Raw genomic sequence first — 19457 nt, forward strand, 5'->3', positions numbered from 1 at the left:
AAGGGGACTGTTGACCCCTTACTGAAACTTAGTGGGGGTTTTTGGTTAGCCATCTCCCAGTACCAAAAGAAAGTGGAAGGGCCAATGAGAAATCAAGACCCCGAGACTGACAGTACCAGGTCCAATGGGGAGAGGCCAATGCTCCAGGTCAGCCTCATTGACAGGGCAGGCAGGCCAATGAGGGAGTCAGAAGCCCGGAGGTCCCATCCTTTGTCTGAGCTGGAGTTGACAATGGCCAGAGTGGGCTGAGCGAAGGACAGAGCAAGAGCCCAAGCTGAGCTGGGGAGCAGAGCAATGCCAGCCAGAGGGGAAAGTGGAGCATCCCAGGGAGCTGAGCTGGAGGCAGAACAGCAGCAGGGCTGAGTCAGAGTGAAGCTGGGGGTGGAACAGTCCGGAGCCAAGCACAGTGAGCAGCAGAGGGAAAACAAGGGGGACCCTGCGCAGGGAGACGCCACCAGCCAAGAGGCCTTGCAGGCCGGACTTGGAAGGGGAGGCCAGCACTGGGAAGAAGGGTCTTACCATCTAGAGCCCGAGGGTGTGGGGCCACTGCCAGAGCAAGTGTCCGACCCATTGCATCCATGCAGCACAGCCAGGGCCTGGCATGTGTGAGGAACAGACTGAATTTCCCTTACCCTCCAGAAACAGATGTTTTCGGTTCCCCCATGCTCACAGAGTGGGGTTATGTGTTTTCCTTTATCCAGATGATACTAAACTGCTCAAGATAGTTAAGACCAAAGCAGACTGTGAAGAACTTCAAAAAGATCGCACAACACTAAGTGACTGGGCAACAAAATGGCAAATGAAATTTAATGTGGATAAATGTAAAGTAATGCACATTGGAAAAAATAATCCCAACTATACATACAATATGATGGGGGCTAATTTAGCTACAACTAATCAGGAAGGAGATCTTGGAGTCATCGTGGATAGTTCTCTGAAGATGTCCACGCAGTGTGCAGAGGCGGTCAAAAAAGCAAACAGGATGTTAGGAATCATTCAAAAAGGGAGAGAATAAGAGGGAGAATATCTTATTGCCCTTATATAAATCCATGGTACGCCCACATCTTGAGTACTGCGTACAGATGTGGTGGTCTCATCTCAAAAAAGATATATTGGCATTAGAAAAGGTTCAGAGAAGGGCAACTAAAATGATTAGGGGGTTTGCAATATGAGGAGAGATTAAGGAGGCTAGGACTTTTCAGCTTGCAAAAGAGGAGACTAAGGGGGGGATATGATAGAGGTATATAAAATCATGAGTGGTGCGGAGAAATTGAATAAGGAAAAGTTATTTACTTGTTCCCATAATATAAGAACTAGGGGCCACCAAACGAAATTAATGGGCAGCAGGTTAAAAACAAATAAAAGGAAGTTCTTCACACAGCACAAAGTCAACCTGTGGAACTCCTTGCCTGAGGAGGTTGTGAAGGCTAGGACTATAACAGAGTTGAAAAGAACTAGATAAATTCATGGAGGTTAAGTCCATTAATGGCTATTAGCCAGGATGGGTAAGGAATGGTGTCCCTAGCCTCTGTTTCTCAGAGGGTGGAGATGGATGGCAGGAGAGAGATCACTTGATCATTACCTGTTAGGTTCACTCCCTCTGGGGCACCTGGCATTGGCCACTGTTGCCAGACAGGATACTGGGCTGGATGGACCTTTGGTCTGACCCAGTATGGTCATTCTTATGTTCCTTTTACCTTTCCCATTTTTCTCTTATTTTTTAATTGGTTGCTGTTTAATAAATTGTATTTGCTTTGAACTATATGTAATATCAGTGGGGTCAGGGAAGTGTTCAATGAGAAAAGAATATCCTGGACAGGGGACACCCTAGCCTGTCTTAAGTGACCACGACAAGACTGGGGCTGAAGCCCCACAGGAATCCTGGGCCCAGTCTTGCTGGGGTTACAAGAACTCTGCCACACAGGAGAGGGGAAGGGGAGTCCTTGAGGTCAGGCAGGGCATAGGAGCAAGGACTCAGATTCTTTCGCTAGCCAATTTCACCAGAGTAGTATGTGAGCCAGAAAAGTTCCCCACAATAGCGGGACCATTCCCCCACTTACATAATCATGTCCACTGGATTGTTGGCTGAAGCATGAAGGGGCATATGACTGTTTAGCATATCTGGCACATAAATACCTTGCAACACTGGCTACAAAAGAGCCATTCGAATGCCTATTCTCACGTTCAGGTGACACTGTAAATAAGAAGCGGGTAGCATGATCTCCCATAAATGTACACAGACTTGTTTATCTTAGGGATTGGCTGAACAAGAAGTAGGACTGAGTGGACTTGTAGGCTCCAAAGTTTTACCTTTTTTTTTTTTTTTTTTTTTTTTTTGAGTGCAGTTATGTAACAACTAAATTCTACATGTGTAAGTTGCACTTTCATGATAACGAGATTGCACTACAGTATTTGTAGGAGATAAAAGAAATTGTATTTTTCAATTTATCTTTACAGTGCAAATATTTGTAATCAAGAAAATAAAAGTGAGCAGTGACCACTTTGTGTTGTGTGTTGTAAATGAAATCAATATATTTGAAAATGTAGAAAACCAATAAATATTTATAATAAATTTCAATTGGTATTCTATTATTGTTTAACAGTGCGATTAAATCTGATTAATAGTGATTATTTTTTTTTAATTGAGTTAATTTGTTTTGAGTTAAATCACTTGAGTTAACTGCAATTAATTGACAGCCCTATTAATAAGGATTATACAGGCCAAAGTAGGCCCTCTGTGACCTGTCCAATCATTCTGTCTTCAGTGGATGTGCAAAACAACAATATGAAATTTAGATCAGTTTATATATCTGAGTGCCTAAAATCAGACTCCTAAATCCACACTTAGAAAGCCAAATAAGTGGGCACTTCTGGAAAAAAGCCAATTACCAACAAATCCACTGCAATCAATGGAAGGCTGGTGTTCAAACCTGCCTTCTCATAAAATCAGGTGCCGAATTTTTTTCTGTACTAAACAATGGTGCACAAAAGGACTAATAGAATATACCTCACTCTCCCAGGTATAACACAGCTAAAGCTTACTTTTTGTCACTCAAATTAGCAAATGGATCTGAATGTACATAAGGAGCAGATCTTTGAATAAGTATGTATATTTTTACAGTTACTTTTCAGAACACAGCTGCACTAAGACATTTGTATTCCTAGTCACTGGAAATAAGGATATTATATACCTTACATACATTATGTACACACATGTAACAAAGACAGTCCCCTGGCCCAGAGGGCTCAAGATCTACATGTCCAACAGATGGCAAACAAGATGGACAAAACAAATATGGTGGGGATGAGTTAAGACACCTGTATGGAATTTTACATATTTTAACATTTAGATCAAAATACAGAACTCAGCAATCATAACTTTAAAAGGTCTAACTTGGGGAAGGGCAGGAATGATGAAATTAGTAAGAATAAAGGGAACAGGAAAAGAAAGGAGGGGGTAGATGGGCATTCATAGCTTCTCACTTGCCTACCTGATAAGCAGGCTGAGGTTTTGTAATCATTATGGCAAAAATCAGAGGAGTAGCCATGTTAGTCTGAATCTGTAAAAAGCAACAGAGGGTCTTGTAGCACCTTTAAGACTAACAGAAGTATTGGAGCATAAGCTTTCGGGGGGGAATGCCCACTTCATCAGACGCAAGCATCTTTCACCCACGAAAGCTTATGCTCCAATACTTCTGTTAGTCTTAAAAGTGCCACAGGACCCTCTGTTGATTATGGCAAAAGTGAGCCTTAAGGACAGAGGCATTTTTTCCACATGTAAGTGGTTTCAGGGGAGAAAGCATGGAAGTCTTACTCCTTTAATGTTTAAGAGAAGAAATTTTAAATATCTTAATCTTAGCTAACTTTGCATTCCTATTGCTTCTGCCAGTTTTGAAGCTGTGCTCTGTGCCAAGTCTGCCTTTTAGAGGCAGTGCTTCTGCTGGTACTAGTGCTTGTGGTGGAAATATACATACGAGAGTCGGTGATATGAAGACACTCACTGAAAAAAATGTGTGCTTCCACAGGAATACACACTTTTTAATACACTACATACTGAAACTTTTCATGAAGAAGCCATGTATTTATGCTCTGATACAATTATATGCTTAAACATAATTTGCTTTTGACAATTTTAGTCCATTTCCCTTTTTCAATTCTTTTGTCATTAGTTTATCTAAGTGTCAAAAGCTTAAAAGACACACAATCCAATGAAATTGTACCCATCTCATTTATAAACGGAACCATTCAATTTCTTCCATTGACAGAGCAATGGCATTTTTTCAACAAAATTGTTTAGTATTCAGCATTCAGAGGATATATTCTGGTTGTAATTCCTCCTAACATCCAATACCAATTCAACAAAAGAATATTAAACAGAGAGCAGATATCTTAAAAGCTCCTTCAAGACTTGCTATTTAAATAGTATATGCAGCAGATATTCAGGAGTCAATACTATGTTACTTTGCATAAGAAATTTCACAGAGCTTCAGAGTATATGGGAAATCGTCATATTATGAACTTAAACTTGTGACCGCTTAAGTTTAGAAAAGGAGCTCACACATTGTACACATCCCAGAAGTTGTACACAAGGTGAAACAATGGGTTTCAGCATCTATAATAATCTACACTAAGAAACCTGGCATAGCAGACTGCCTTTTATGGAGGTACCAATATACAAAGTGGATATCTGTGTGGTTGGTTTTATTTGTTTTAGTGAGGGGGATCCGGGAAAGGGGACAGAAGAGGTGTTAGGTTACAAATATTTACCCTCTTTATGATACCGTCGCATTCTTCAAGTCTTGTTCAATGTTTGATACTTTAGGGTGGGATACTTGCTACAAGCCATTACTTGCCACAAAATCTGTGACACTGTCCAGGTATTATAAAACAACGAAAGTATGCCAGGAAAACAGACATGTTACTATTGTTTGAGCAATACTTATCTTTAAAAATTAAACACCTAGCTTTTATATAGTGCTTAGATTAACCTTTTATTGCCTTTTAAAATCAGTTTACTTTCAGACAGGTAGCATAAAGCAACTTTAAAATATAGTGAGTACGAAATGCCAAAAGTCTCAATCCACTGGATGTATATGGAAAGAGTGGCAAAAGAAAGAGTATAATGGAAAGAAAAGTCCAGACATCACATGCATTTTTATAATGTCTTTTGTTATGTATAATAACCAGAGTTATTTTAAACAAAAGGTTTCCCCCTTAAATATGATCCTGGAGTGAAGTCAATGGTGAATTTGTGACATCACAACTATTTTCATGCTAACAGAATGTCAAACATGGCATGATTATGACTTCCCTGCAGGAATAAAGTACAGAAGTTGGGCTGTGAGGGAGACAGCTCTCATCAAAGCACACTTTTCCATACCTTTAACAACAGAAGAATGACTGGGTAAGCAGATGCTTTTAGATATAAATGTTCTCTTCATGTGTGTCTCATCTTAAGGCCCCCTTTAAAACTGGGCCACAAATCAGCATCAGGTAGTTTGCCAAATTTGTAAGGTACCTTGTCACCAATACTACCAAATAGTCTTTCCATGAGTATTCTAGTCATATCAGAGTGAAATTCCCTCTAGTTTAACTCCTGTTTAAATGCGTTGGGTGAACTTGAAATGAATTTAATTATTTTACTTAGTGTTCCTCTAAGGATTTATAGACTAATGTAAAGTTTTAATATGGCCAACTCTATAATACTCTTGAATTAAGACTTCCATATTTTCGGACATATATTTTACCTGGGCTCCTTCTCCATGGTACAGGCAATTCACCACATTGTCCAAGAGATTGATATCCAATTTCTGGTTGAAATCCAGCAGCTGACGAGCTGCATGGTCTGCTAACATTGTCATAATTGCTGGCATAGATTACTGTAAAATAAAATGAATCAGATCAAACTAGAGAAGTTAATCAGTTTCCAGCAACTTTGTAAGAAACTATTTCTACAGCTGCTTTTAAGTGACCTGTTCAATATAGCCATCTCACTTCAAAACTGGCAAGAAAAACTGCACAGTTAAAAGTTTTCTTAGACCTCAAAGATAAAGTTATATCGATGTCACCATATGTTGAATTATGAAAGTGCAATACTGCAAATATTAGAAAAACTTCAATATTGACCATATCTATCTGAAAAACTTACAAATTATAATCCCAAACAAATTGGCAGTAGGTTTTACACAGGAGACTTAATACATGTGAATAAACTTAAGTTTAGCTGGCCTTAGTCTCCATTCCAATTCAAGGTAAGTCTGTAGATATGAGAATCAGAATTCAACATGTTACAGCATTAGCAAGCCACACTAAAAGCCAAGTTAGGTTAACAGCAACAAAATTTTAAACAGATATTTGCAAATTTAACTAATTTGTTTTCAACTGGAGGTAATTTTGTGTTTTTTAATTTTCTGAAATATTCTAGCAAATAAGTTTATTGACAGGAATATTTGCCAAAAACATTAAATTTAAACTAATATTAAAGAATATTCAGACAGACTTGAATTTCCATACCAAATATACATGCTTGAAGTCTAGTTTTATGATTTTTGTGGAACTGAATTGTCACCTATGTATCCAATCAACACCAGCCCAGATCAATTTTCAAATATTTGCAGTGAACTGCTCACAAATGAGATAGATGCACCAAGAATTATTCAACACACAAGTAAGCTGGAGAAGTCAGCACTAGGCTTAGGAGCAATTTTTCAAAAAGAAAAACACAAAATGTATTCATTAAGTTTTCAGCATAACTTACTTGCCCACTTTTAACTACAAAGAAATCTGACTAAGAAGGGGACAGTGAAGGTCTCCCATACGAAAGGAATAAACCTACCAACAGCATATTTTCCACCTAAACATACATATGTATTAAAGTACAGTGCAGTAAAATCCAGAGTTACAAAAATTTATAGCACTCTTACAAGCCAAAAAGTCATAAAAGATTGGAGAGGCATCCACAGCAGTGAAGGCAAGACACTCAGCTAAGAGTAAGGTATTATTTGGAAGGGAATTACACCTCTACCTCGATATAACGCTGTCCTCAGGAGCCAAAAAAATCTTACCACGTTATGGAGTGCGCAGCCCCCCCCCCCCCCCCCAGAGCACTGCTTTACCGTGTTATATCGGGTCGCGTTATATCGGGGTAGAGGTGTATCATCCTGGACTGTGGCTGGGGGCTCTTTGCATATCAATCTTTGATTTGTAGGTACCTGATCAGCTTCATGCCTCACTTTGGCTGCTGGGAGAAAGAGCTTTCACTCTCACTCTCTCACCCCCCCTCCCTGCCATTAAGGGAGGTTTCTATGGCTTTACCATTCCTCAGTCTCTTGCTCATAACTTCCCCATGCAGCTATAGAGTGAAATTAAACATGACTGTCCATTTCAGTGATGCCCATATCATTGGCTAGCAGCAGCAAAATCCCTGAACAGCAGCAGAAGCACTGGAGATATCTGGGAGGCTGAACATAGAGCTTCTAGTAGTCCTTGTGGCTATTTCAAAACAAGCTTAATACTACAAAAATTGTTGGATTAGGTCCCCCTGATTCACCAGCAGAACTACTGGAAGTAATCTGTATCTTCATTCCCAAATAATTCCTAGTGTATGTTAAAAAGTTACTGTTTCTTGTTTAAAAAGAAACCAGGTTTAATTTATGCCATCCAAGTTGAATTGTTAAGCTTCGAAAGGAAGACAGAGGCTGTATTCCAAGTCTGTCCAAGTAATTACTACACAAAATGTGAGAGACACTCATGCATCAAAGAGCTCATTCAGAAAATTTCTTCATTGGGATTTATATAATCAAACATGCTAAATAAGTGTTCCAATACCAGAGGGGCACATCTTTATTTTGAAGTCATACAATTCACTCAATAATTAGTGTGCTGGCAAAAAGTAAATATTAGAGCAGCGGTTCTCAAACTGTGTGTTGGGACCCCAACTCTGTTTTAATGGGGTCACAAGGGCTGGCCTAGACTTGCTGGGGCCCAAGGCCAAAGCTGGAGCCCTCTATTAGAGGAATTCCTTTTATTACATCAGTTATCACATTTAGAACAAAGTATGTATGCTTAGTAGGATCATACCAGAATTATAACCATAATCTGAAATCAAAAATATCTTAATTGGTTCAATATTTTAAAAATAATCCACCATGGCTGTCAAATTTTTCTTCACTCCAAATATAAATTCCATACCCCACTATGGTTATACAAATGGCAGATTCAAAAATGTCAAATCGGAAGCAGCAGAAAAAAATAAGAAATCATGTGAGATACTAACTCTGGAAAACCCTCCTTCCTGGGGAGAACTACAATTACATCTTGGACAAAGTGCCAACTGGTAAAAAAAGCTGTAAAACTATTCAATTCATATAATCTTCCAGTTACATTTAACTCCCCCTCCGCCGAATTCACATTCAGACACGCCCCCTTCCGTTTGCATCTGCTGCACATGGCTAAACAGTGAAGTAGGAAAGCTGCTTTTAAATCTAACCAACGTTTAAATTGACAGACACATTCAATTTAGGTATAAGCCACCTCCAATTGCTTTAAAACGGTCTTAAAAGCGCACTTCAGCCTCCACGTGACTAGAAGTTATTAGTCGCGTGGAAGCAGATAGGAAACATTTCTAATAGAGCACTTTGCCACTCCCAGTATTATCTTCAAAATGACCTACCTACTGGTGAACTGAAATACAAAAATGGCGGCTTTGTGGTCAATGCCAACTGCGATTAACTTGATTCCCTACTCCTAATAATGTGCCTACATCAAGTCTACAGTATTGCATGCGATCTGCAAGACTCCCACCCCCATCCATAGATCAGCCTGCACCTAAAAACGCTTCTAAATGCCACAATATATTAATGCAACAGTGCTAATAAAACTGGAGTGAAAACAAACCAAATAATATTAAAATTAATAAACATGGGAAGAATCTGACACTTGCCGAAGCCCAGAAGAATGGAGACTTACTGCTTTCATAGCTACCCGATGTTTCAGTGGCCTTGTGCAATGAAGTGCAAGAATACTTATACCAAGTGTACCGATTACCGTTCCATAAACAGATTAGAATAGCAATTTAAAAATGATTTGGGCTGGGTGAATTAGAACATACACGCAAAACCCAAGTAAAAAACTGCTTTAAAACACGCGAGTTAAACTCTAGGTCAAATACAACTCTCTACAAAGAGACAGCTACGCTACTTCGGGCTGCGCGGGGGCAGCAGCACGCTTCATTTAAGTATAGAAGTAGGAGAAACATACAGTTACCCCGCCCCACTCAGCGAGCGAACAGCTCCACTTCTAACTACAATGGAAGTCAAATCAGTATCCCACCACACTCTTACATACTAACTGTGGATTATTTATATCAGGCAATTAAAAGTTCAGTTTCTTCTAACTGTACAGCCTATGCACAATTAGACATGCACAGCACACCACACCAAACATGTATTATACACCAGTTTAGACACACACAAAAATGTAGTGCATTTATATTAAAGTTAATACCGCAGTTCCAGCCACTAATGAACGAGCTTGTTTCCCTCCCCCGTATACATGTGTGTATAGCAATAATGGGTAGCAGAACTTTGGTTAAATTTCCTTGCAAAGCTGCAGACACATCAGATTGCCGAACATGTATCCAAGTCAATGTAAATTCATTCGAATTATTAACAGCAAGATATTTGATGTACACAAATACAGCAGTCACACACATGTGAACACACAGACGCACACCCACCCAGTGTAAAGGCCGTTGCTGACTTCCCTTGCAAAGCAGCAGGAATACCGCAGTACATGGAACATTTATACCATTAAAACACACAACTACACGCCAATCGGTTTGCCTAACAGACCGTTAATACTAAAATATCTACCGGACCGGGGGAGGGGGGGAGAGAGGGGAGGGTTGTAGGGGGTTAGGAATAGAAGGCGGTTTGGTGGGTTTCTTTGCAGAGAGCAGCAGGGACACTGCAGCCCCTCCCTCCTCTCGGTCCCTGCGTTGTATACAGGGCCACCCCACGTGATCCAGGCGGACGTTTCAATACTGCTGCACAGACACACAAAAATATTTCTGGAAACTTCCACTCCTAATAATTTACAGATTATGTCCCTAGTTTCCCGAGTTCCCAACGCCAGCCCCAGTCCCACACTTCACCTATAAGGAAAGGCACAAAATGACCATAATCTACCCCCACGAGCCCTCACAGCAGCCTCCCAACAACATCTTCTCACACGCTCCTGCTTTCCCCACATCCATGGCATCAGTGGTAGAATCTGTGCTCCCAATTGCATTGCCGACACGTCTGATGGTGGCACCCCAAAGAGCACAATTCTCCCGCTCCGAGTCTTACACCCAACTTGTGCCTCTCCTACCCCACAGACTTTCTGCTCTCCACACACATCCACCCTTCTGCTTCTGGCCCCTTTTAGTCCTCCCACTTTCGCCCCCAATACGTCTGACCCCGCACCCCATGATCCCCACAGTATTAAGAGTTACTTACCTAAATAGTTTTTACAGCCTCTGCCTTTAAAAAAAATACGGGCGGGAGTGTGAAGTTTCCAACCACACCAAAAAAAAATTAGGAGAAATCACACACGCGCGCGCCCTCTCCCCTACTGAGCGTTTATTGGTGTCAACCTTCTTCCCCCACCGCCTCCAAGACAAGCGTGCACTGGGCTGATTGTATGACACACGCTCAGCGCGGGCTGCTGCTACCCCTTGGCCAGGCTCACTTGCTCCCTGGCTCGCCCTGCAAGGACTCGGCCCCCAACTCCCCGCTCCAGGGCCAAGGCCGCCCAGCGCAGGGGATGGAGCCCCTCCCTTCCCGGCTGCTTGGCTCTGGCTCCCCAAGCCCCGGCTCGTTGCTTTCCTGGAGCTCCTTGATTCCCTAGTTCCCCAGGCCCCGCTGAGTCGCTGCGTTGGTGGGCCCCGGGTCTCTCGCTCCCCAGGCCCCGGGCTCCTCTGGCTGAGTCTCTGCCTGCCCGGGCCCCCGCTGCTCCCCCTGATCTGGCCGGTGCTCAGTTCACCCCCATCTCCCCCCCACTCGCACTAAACTTTGCCCCCGTGGATGTGTCGGCGGCTCCCCCTGCGGGCTCCCCTGTGAGCAGGTCACACACACAGCGACGGAGGCAGCGGCGGCGGCAGGGAGTGAGCGCAGCGTTTCTCCCCCTCCTAGTGCCACAGACTCGGAACCGGCTCAAACCGGTTCAGACTGGGAGATTCCATCTCGGTTTAGTTTTCAGCCCATGGCGCCGCGAAGCGTTTGGAAACCTCGGGCCTCCGCCCAGCTGCTGCTCCCATTGGTTCCGAACACGGTCGCTGCGCAGGCGGCCTCGCCTCTCATTGGACAAGGGGCCTGTCCGTCTGCTGCGCTGCCGTGACGGGGAGGAGCGGGAGGCCCCGCCTCCTCTCCAGCAGCGATTTGCCCGCAGAGGGGGGAGGTGGTGGAGCGGCAACCCTCGCTGACTGGCCGCGCAGAGCTGTCGCTCAAGGGCGATGCCCGCCCACAGCTCCCGACCCGCGGGCGCAGTTTTTATCTGCCGCCGATTGGTTGGGCGCTTGGAATGACGTAGGAGTTCGATTGAAGCTTTTTACGACTGTGAATGTAGAAGGGCGCGCGGTTGCGTAGAACGGGTAGCGAGGCGCCGAGAAAGCGCGGGGCGAGATAGCGGGAGCGCTAAGCGAGTGTAGCGCTTGTAGGGCCCTCCCGCGGGATTGGTCCTAGTAACAGCAGGGGCTTCTGTCTCAGCGTTCGCCGGGAGGGAGCAGGGGCTAGTGGGTGCGGCTGTCGCTGGTTTGTTGGGGCAGCAGGAGATGGGCTCATAGAAAAAAACAGGGGGCTGCTGTGTGTGTCAAAGGGAGCCCTGCGGTTATCTCCCTCGGGTACTTGTATGGCCCCATCACCGTAGCGCCTCACAAGCCATTATTAGAGTCTTTGTCTTCACAGCACTCCTGTGAGGCAGGGTAGCAGGCACAGAGGGTAAGTGACTCGCACAGGGCAGGAAGTCCCTGTCCGAACCGGGAATGCCTGGCCTATTAGCATTTTATACTGAATGGGGGTGTTGGGACAGCGCTATCCTGCTCTCTGGTGGCTAAAACTGGCCACGCGATGACTGTAATGCTCTTCAAGAAGGTTTGAGAGTGGTAGCCCTGTTAGTCTGTATCAGCAAAAACAACGAGGAGTCCTTGTGGCACCTTAGAGACTAACACATTTATTTGGGCATAAGCTTTTGTGGGACCCACAAAAGCTTATGCCCAAATAATTTTTTTAGTCTCTAGGGTGCCATAAGGACTCCTCGCTTTTTCTCTTCAAGAAGCAATTCACTGACAAGGGATGTGACCTGAGAGGGTGGGAGGAGGAGGCCCTTAATAACCACTCTTTGATGTGTTTGTCTGCTCTTCCCAAGTGAGCATCAGTTGGCAAGAGCAAACTGGACAAATGAACAGTTTTGCCAAAAAAGTGGGATGCGACCCCTAGAAGGGCACGGAGGAACGTGGGAGGGGAGAGGAGCGGTTCGGGCCGGGTCAGCCCTGCCTTGCGTGAGCAGGTAGCAGGGGGTCTTGGGCTGGCCCCATGCACAGCAGGTGGAGGGGAGCCTTGGGCTGTAGGGGGGCTTGGGCCAGTCCCACCTGCAGGAGAGAGGGGGTGGCCCTCAAGGTGGCCCTGTGGGGGGCCTTGGGCCAGCCCAAGCAGTGTCATCTTTTCCCTTTGGGAAAATATGGTAACCCTATCTAATTATGAAGACTAGAGCACATTCCTGATTTGCTTTCTTTTTGCAATAGCATTGTTGTATGTGAATGTGTTTAATTACACTCATTTTCAATAAGTATTGGCATAACAAGCAATACGGTTCCCAGAATCAGTATGCTAAGTAGTAGGGTCTATTCAAATACTGCTTGGGAAATACTGTAGGTAGGAGTTTGTGTTGTAACATATTACAAATTTTTAATGGGAGAAAAGAAGTTTGAATCTTCTAATGCACTTTTAAAGTATTTAACCCTCCTTCCTATAAAAAAGTATAGATTTTTACCACATATATTCTTAAACAGTTTTGTTTTTCAAGTGGGATTTGAATCAACAACACCATGATTTGAGCATCAAATCCCTAGCACAAGGAGTTTCCTTGGCAACATAAAAGTGATGCCTTTCAGTTGTAACATGCTTTGTCATATTGGTGCTTTTTCAAAGGAAAACACATAATTTGTAATGCTAAATACCGAATAAAGTTAGACTTAAAGACAGATTATTTGCTTTATTTCATAGGGGTTGAAGATGCTGCTTTAAAAGTATATAGCCAAATAGGAGGAAAAACATATACAACTTGTGTTTAGACACTTTTGTGTAAATTTTCACAAGTAACTATTGATGGTGGGATGGCTAACTTGAAACCCTGTAAAAGACTGCTTGCCCTCACAAAATCAAGTTCCTTTAAGGTGTGTTAAACTGACATCCCAAAACTAAGACTCCCCAAATCACTATGCCTTAGAAAATTTAGGTCAATTACAATTAGTCTTTTAATTTACAAAAAGCCATGCAACATAATACTTCTGGTGACATGCATGGGATGAGAAGAACTCAACCAGTGCTTCTTGAGGTTCAATGCTTTTTATTCGACTTTTGTTCTTTGTTTTACTACACAGAAAAATGTATGTTGTACTCTTGCTAGATGCTTTAGTGCTTACCTAATCAGGATTTCTCACTTTACATGCGAAGTACTTAATCAGTAGTCCCATTAAAGGCTGCAGATGAAATATACATTGGCACTTAAGACTATAGCTGGCCATATATGGTATCATGAGTAAGCCTTCATCACATTATGGTGGTGGATATTTTTAAATAAAAACACAACACGACAGTCCAGGGAAGAAAAATTATAAAAAGCAGCCTAAGAATATCAACAAAACCTGCTTTTGTAAGAAGTGATTGGTTCCCTTTGTATTTCCAAAGTGGAAAATACTACACCCAGATCTCTTGATTGTATCACTGAAGGTAAAAGAGATAGTAAAAGATCTTTGAAGGGGTTCATGTGGCACCTGATATCACTGCGTAGGGAATTCTCAGGGGTTATGTATTATTGGCCAAAGTGTATCTACAAGGAGACTTAATTTTGACTGCCAACATAGGTCTGTCAAGCTTTGCTTGCTTGCTTCCTTGATGTAACTTAAGGAGAAAAGTCACTGAAAGACTGATTTAAAAAAAACCTCTTAAATTCCTGGCTTTCCATTGTTTAAAATAAAACTGGAAGTATGCGAATGTAGTAAAGATGCCCCCATCCTCCTCCACCAACATATGCACTGTCCACATCAGATGTTTCTGAATGTATTAGAGACATAACTACTTGATATCGGAAACTACAATGCTCATTTGACCATGAGCTCTGTCACTTAGTCTAGGCTATGGACTATAAACACCTCAACTGGGGGGGGTGGGGGGGGGTGTTGTTTTCCAGTTTGTCTGAAGATTTTAAAAAGTCTGTAGTTGTAGACCCTGTAAAATAATACCACCATGGTTTAAATAGGAGAATGTATATAAATGAACTGTGAGTTGGGTAGATATATGGGGAAATCTGCCCCCACACCTAAAATCAAATACTGCAGCACAATGCATTAGAACCTGAAAGTGATAGTAAAATAGGCTAGAGACAAAAGTGAAATTGACTTGTGTGTTTCATTGACCAAGTTGAAATGAATACAACAGCAAATATAAGTTAGTGGCAATAAATATTTTTTTTTAAATACCTACGGTTTTAATCACTTGTTAGGGTCAAAAAGGCATATGATGTAAAAGTTACACTATTTAGTTTAAGTAATTGTGAGAAAACGTGTGTGATCTTCACAGTGTGTTGCACTGTAAAGAAAATACTAGTAGAAGTGCAAGATTGTATTTTACCTACGGAGTTGGGAATGTGAAATATCCTATATTTCGCCTTTGCGTTACTTTCTTCCATATATCTCCTGCCTTCTCTATGCAATTTAAAACACCTTTGCCTCTGCTGTATCTGATAAAAGGTTAATAAGAAAAAACGATTATAAGTTAGGTTTCTAGTTCTGAATAAAATATTATAGTCCATCTTTTTGCCAAGTTATGGACCTTATCATGCCAATAGTTCGTAAGCAGAAATCTCTATTATATCATTGGTGATTTCTGCTTAATAACTGATGACATGGTCCTGCCCTATGTTTGTACAAATGTGTGTCTATTATGGAAGGCAGATTAGAAGATTGCAGATAGCTTTCCATTATAAAATGGATTTTGGTACCCCACCTCTTAACTTTGTCAAAACTAAGACAATAAACACCCAAAGTTTTGTTTGTTTCGTCCTCTGTCAGAGAAACATTGTTGAATCAAATTTAAGATATGATAGAAAGTATGAGAGTTTTCACTTTAAGACCGCATTTTTTGGAATGGCATCTCAAAAGCAGTTTGAGCTAGAAAATCAGAATTTGTTTCATTCACCTGTCCTTAGGAACCTTTTTGGAAAAGTATCATGCTTAAATTGAGTTATTAGGAACTCCAGTAGTTCCATTGCAAACCTTTTTCATGTTCACAGACTCCAAATATCATAATCATCTTGCATTGTGGAACTAATGGCTTTTCATTGCGCTACACATGTCGTCTGAGCAATAAGATGATAGACCTTATTCTTTGGTGGTAAAAGCCTGAAGAAAGAAAAACTACCTACACATTTCTTTACATGGACTCTGCAGAACTAAGGCCATGTCTACACTACAAATGTTGATTGATGTAAGTTATATCAGTGTAAAGCTGCTCCAGTTAGTATTGGCACATGCGTACTTGGCTACTTGCATCAGTGCTGTGCATACTCACCAGGAATGCTTATGTTGATGTGCAGTGCACCATGGGTAGGTATATCAGTATGGAGTTTGCCATCATCTGACTCACTGTCTTGGGAAATCATGGCATGCCTGCCAAAGTTTCTTTGCTTTCCCATGGCACTGCTGCTGATCCCTGTTGTATCTTTTCGCCTGAATCCCCCATGCAGTCTGCTAGTAGATGTTCATGTTTGTACGACTGCTCTGTAGCTGTGCCTGCAAAGCTGCTTCTCCCCGCAGGCCCAGGAAATCCAGTACCTCCTGTCTACTCCAGACAGGAGTTCATCTGGAACTTGGAGCCAGCATGTTCAATTGGGAAGTTGCACACAACAATGCAGAGCTGCTAGATGTGCTCACCAAGCTGGGCAATCAGGAAAAGGCATTTCAAAAACACATGGAGCTTTTAAAAGGGGGGTTGGTTTTCAGTCTCTGACCTCTGGGCAGGGGAGTTCAACAATTGTGACTAGAGCAATCAGTGTCAGGCATCGTGGGACAGCTGCTGGAGAACTGTTACAGTCAACATAGGTCACACATTGTCTACACTTAGGGCATGTCTACGCTATGAAATTAGGTCAATTTTATAGAAGTCGATCTTTAGTAAGCGATTTTATACAGTCAATCGTGCATGTCCCCACTAAGCGCATTAGGTCGTCGGAGTGCGTCCTCAATTCCGTGGCTGGCATCGACTCACGGAGTGGTGCACTGTGGGTAGCTATCCCAAAGTCCCTGCTGCCCATTGGAATTCTGGGTTAAGCTCCCAATGCCTGATGGGGCAAAAACATTGTCGCAGGCGGTTTTGGGTACATGTCGTCAGTCTCCCCTCTCTCCCACCATGAAAGCAATGGCAAACAATCATTTTGCGCCTTTTTTCCTGGGTTATCCGTGCAGACGCCATAGCACGGCAAGCATGAAGCCCGCTCAGCTGCACACTGCTTTTGTGAGCATTGTAAATACCTCGCGCGTTATCCTGCAGTATGTGCAGAGCCTAGCTAGGAGCCTCCAGCACGAGGAAGATTGTGAGGAGGACATGGACACAGACGTTCCTGAAAGCACAGGATGTGGCAGTTGGGATATCATAGCAGCATTGGGGCATGTTAATACAGTGGAACGCCGATTCTGGGCCCGGCAAACAAGCACAGACTGGTGGGACCGCATAGTGTTGCAGGTATGGGATAATTCCCAGTGGCTGCAAAACTTTCGCATGCGTAAGGCCACTTTCATGGAACTTTGTGAGTTGCTTTCCCACACCCTGAAGTGCAAGAATACCAAGATGAGACCTGCCCTGACAGTTGAGAAGCGATAGCCCTGTGGAAGCTTGCAATGCCTGACTGCTACCGGTCAGCTGGGAATCAATTCGGAGTGGGCAAATCTACCGTGGGGGCTGCTGTGATCCAAGTAGCCAGGGCAATCAATACCCTTCTGCTAAGGAGGGTAGTGACTCTGGGAAATGTGCAGATCATAATGGGTGGCTTTGCTGCAATGGGATTCCCTAACTGTGGTGGGGCGATAGATGGACCGCATATCCCTATCTTGGCACCGGACCACCTTGCCAAAGAGTATATAAACCGCAAGGGGTACTTCTCACTGGTGTTGCAAGCACTGGTGGATCACAAGGGCCGTTTCACCGACATCAACGTGGGATGGTCGGGAAAGGTGCATGACGCTCGCATCTTTTGGATCTCCGGGCTGTTCGGAAAGCTGCAAGAAGGGACTTTCTTCCCAGACCAGAAAATTACCGTTGGGGATGTTGAAATGCCAATAGTTATCCTTTGGGACCCAGCCTACCCCTTGCTCCTATGGCTCATGAAGCCGTACACAGGCAGCCTAGACAGCAGTAAGGAGCAGTTCAACTATAGGCTGAGCAAGTGCAGAATGGTGGTAGCATGTGCCTTTGGATGTTTAAAGGGGCGCTGGCACAGTTTGCTGAGTAGGTTAGACCTCAGCGAAAGCAATATTCCCATACAGCAATATTTGCTGCTTGCTGTATGCTCCATAATATCTGTGAGAGTAAGGGGGAGATGTTTATGGCAGCGTGGGAGATTGAGGCAAATCGCCTGGCGGCCAATTTTGAACAGCCAGACACCAGGGCAATTAGAAGAGCACATCGAGGCGCACTGCGCATCAGAGAGGCTTTGAAAAACAGTTTCATGACTGATCAGGCTAAGGTGTGACAGTTGTGTGTGTTTGTCCTTGATGCAAACCCGCCCCCTTTGGTGAATGTACTTTCCTGTAAGCCAATCTCTCCCCCCCCCTCGACCACAGCTGGCACAGGAAATAAAGTCCCTATTGTTCTGAATCCATTCATCCTTTATTTATTAAAAAAAAACTTGAGATCACTGACAACTTTGACTAGTAAAAGGTAGCCCAGGTATACAAAGTGTTTGATAATGGGATGGGGTGGGGAGGAGGGAAGGACAAGGCCACACTGCTTATTGTAACCACACGACAAATCAAAGCTGTTTGAATGACAGCCTTCTGTTGCTTGGGCCATCCCCTGGAGTTGATTGGCAGGATGCCCGGAGCCTCCCCCTCCGTGTCCTTGGGCGTCTGGGTGAGGAGGATATGGAAAATGGTGAGGAGGGCAGGCGGTTACACAATGGATGCAGCAGAGGTCTGTACTCTAGTTGCTTTTCCTGCAGCTCCACCAGACGCCTCATCTGTCCATTTGCTCCCCCATTAGCCTCAGCATCTCCCCCTGCGTGTTCCAATCACGCTCACTGTATGCTTTCCTGGCTTCTGCCACTGAATGCCTCCAGTGTGGGAGGACTGCATGAGCTCGGAAAACATGTCATCGCGAGTGCATTTTTTTCGCCTTCTAATCTGCGATAACCTCAGGGACGGAGTTGACGTGGGGAGCATAGAAACATTTGCAGCTGCAGGGGGGGGGAAAAGGGAGAGTAGATTTTAAGGAAATACATTTATGAGAACAAAAGGGAGACTCTTTCACAGTGAATCAAGCAATTCACAGCAGACAGCACATATGTTTTAGGTACAAGGTCGCATTTTGCCTTTTATATTGAGCGCCTGCCGGTATGGTTACACATCACACACGGCTGGGCAACAGAAATCGGTTTCCAGGCAGCCATGGTAAGCCAAAGGCTACGTGGGGTTGGCTTCTTCCGTGTTCATAACATGGGAATGGTTTCAAACTGCAGCGCCCTCCTTTCCCACAGCAACCAATGCCAGTTGGGTTTACCGTTTAAAAGGAGGGGCTGCGGTTTTGGGGTGGATGTGCAGCACACCCTTTCCCCACCCCTCACCCCCGCGTGGCTATTCTCCGGGATGATCCCTTTTAGCCAAGCGCAAACAGCCCAGAATGACCGGGGTCTAATGTGTCGGGGATCACCAAACAGAGGGGATTACTGGTCCCTTACAAAATTTCCCTTATTTCAACCAGGTGACCATGAATGATATCACTCTCCTGAGGCTGACACAGAAAGATAAAGACCAAATGTTGCATGAATGCGACCAAAACACAGGACCATTCACTGCCATGCTTTGTGCTGCAATGATTCCAGACTATTTGCTACTGGCTTGGCGTGGTAAAGTGTCCTACTGTGGAGGACAAAATAAGGCAGCCCTCCCCAGAAACCTTCTGCAAAGGCTTTCAGAGTACCTCCAAGAG

General features: G+C 43.6%; 1 protein-coding gene across 1 annotated transcript in view; it reads right to left on the reverse strand.

Moving 5' to 3' along the window:
* The window catches only part of XPO1 (exportin 1), a 76633-nt gene extending 66052 nt beyond the window's left edge, over positions 1-10581 (reverse strand). The window contains exons 1-2 of the mRNA XM_065400809.1: positions 10500-10581; positions 5748-5879 (exon numbers count right to left, since the gene is read on the reverse strand). Of these exons, the coding sequence (XP_065256881.1) occupies positions 5748-5873 (126 nt within the window). The 5' untranslated portion in view covers positions 5874-5879; positions 10500-10581. The remainder of the gene's footprint in view (positions 1-5747; positions 5880-10499) is intronic.
* Positions 10582-19457: the final 8876 nt, after the last annotated feature.

Source organism: Emys orbicularis, chromosome 3 (genome assembly GCF_028017835.1).
Source record: "Emys orbicularis isolate rEmyOrb1 chromosome 3, rEmyOrb1.hap1, whole genome shotgun sequence".
NCBI classification, from domain to species: domain Eukaryota; kingdom Metazoa; phylum Chordata; order Testudines; family Emydidae; genus Emys; species Emys orbicularis.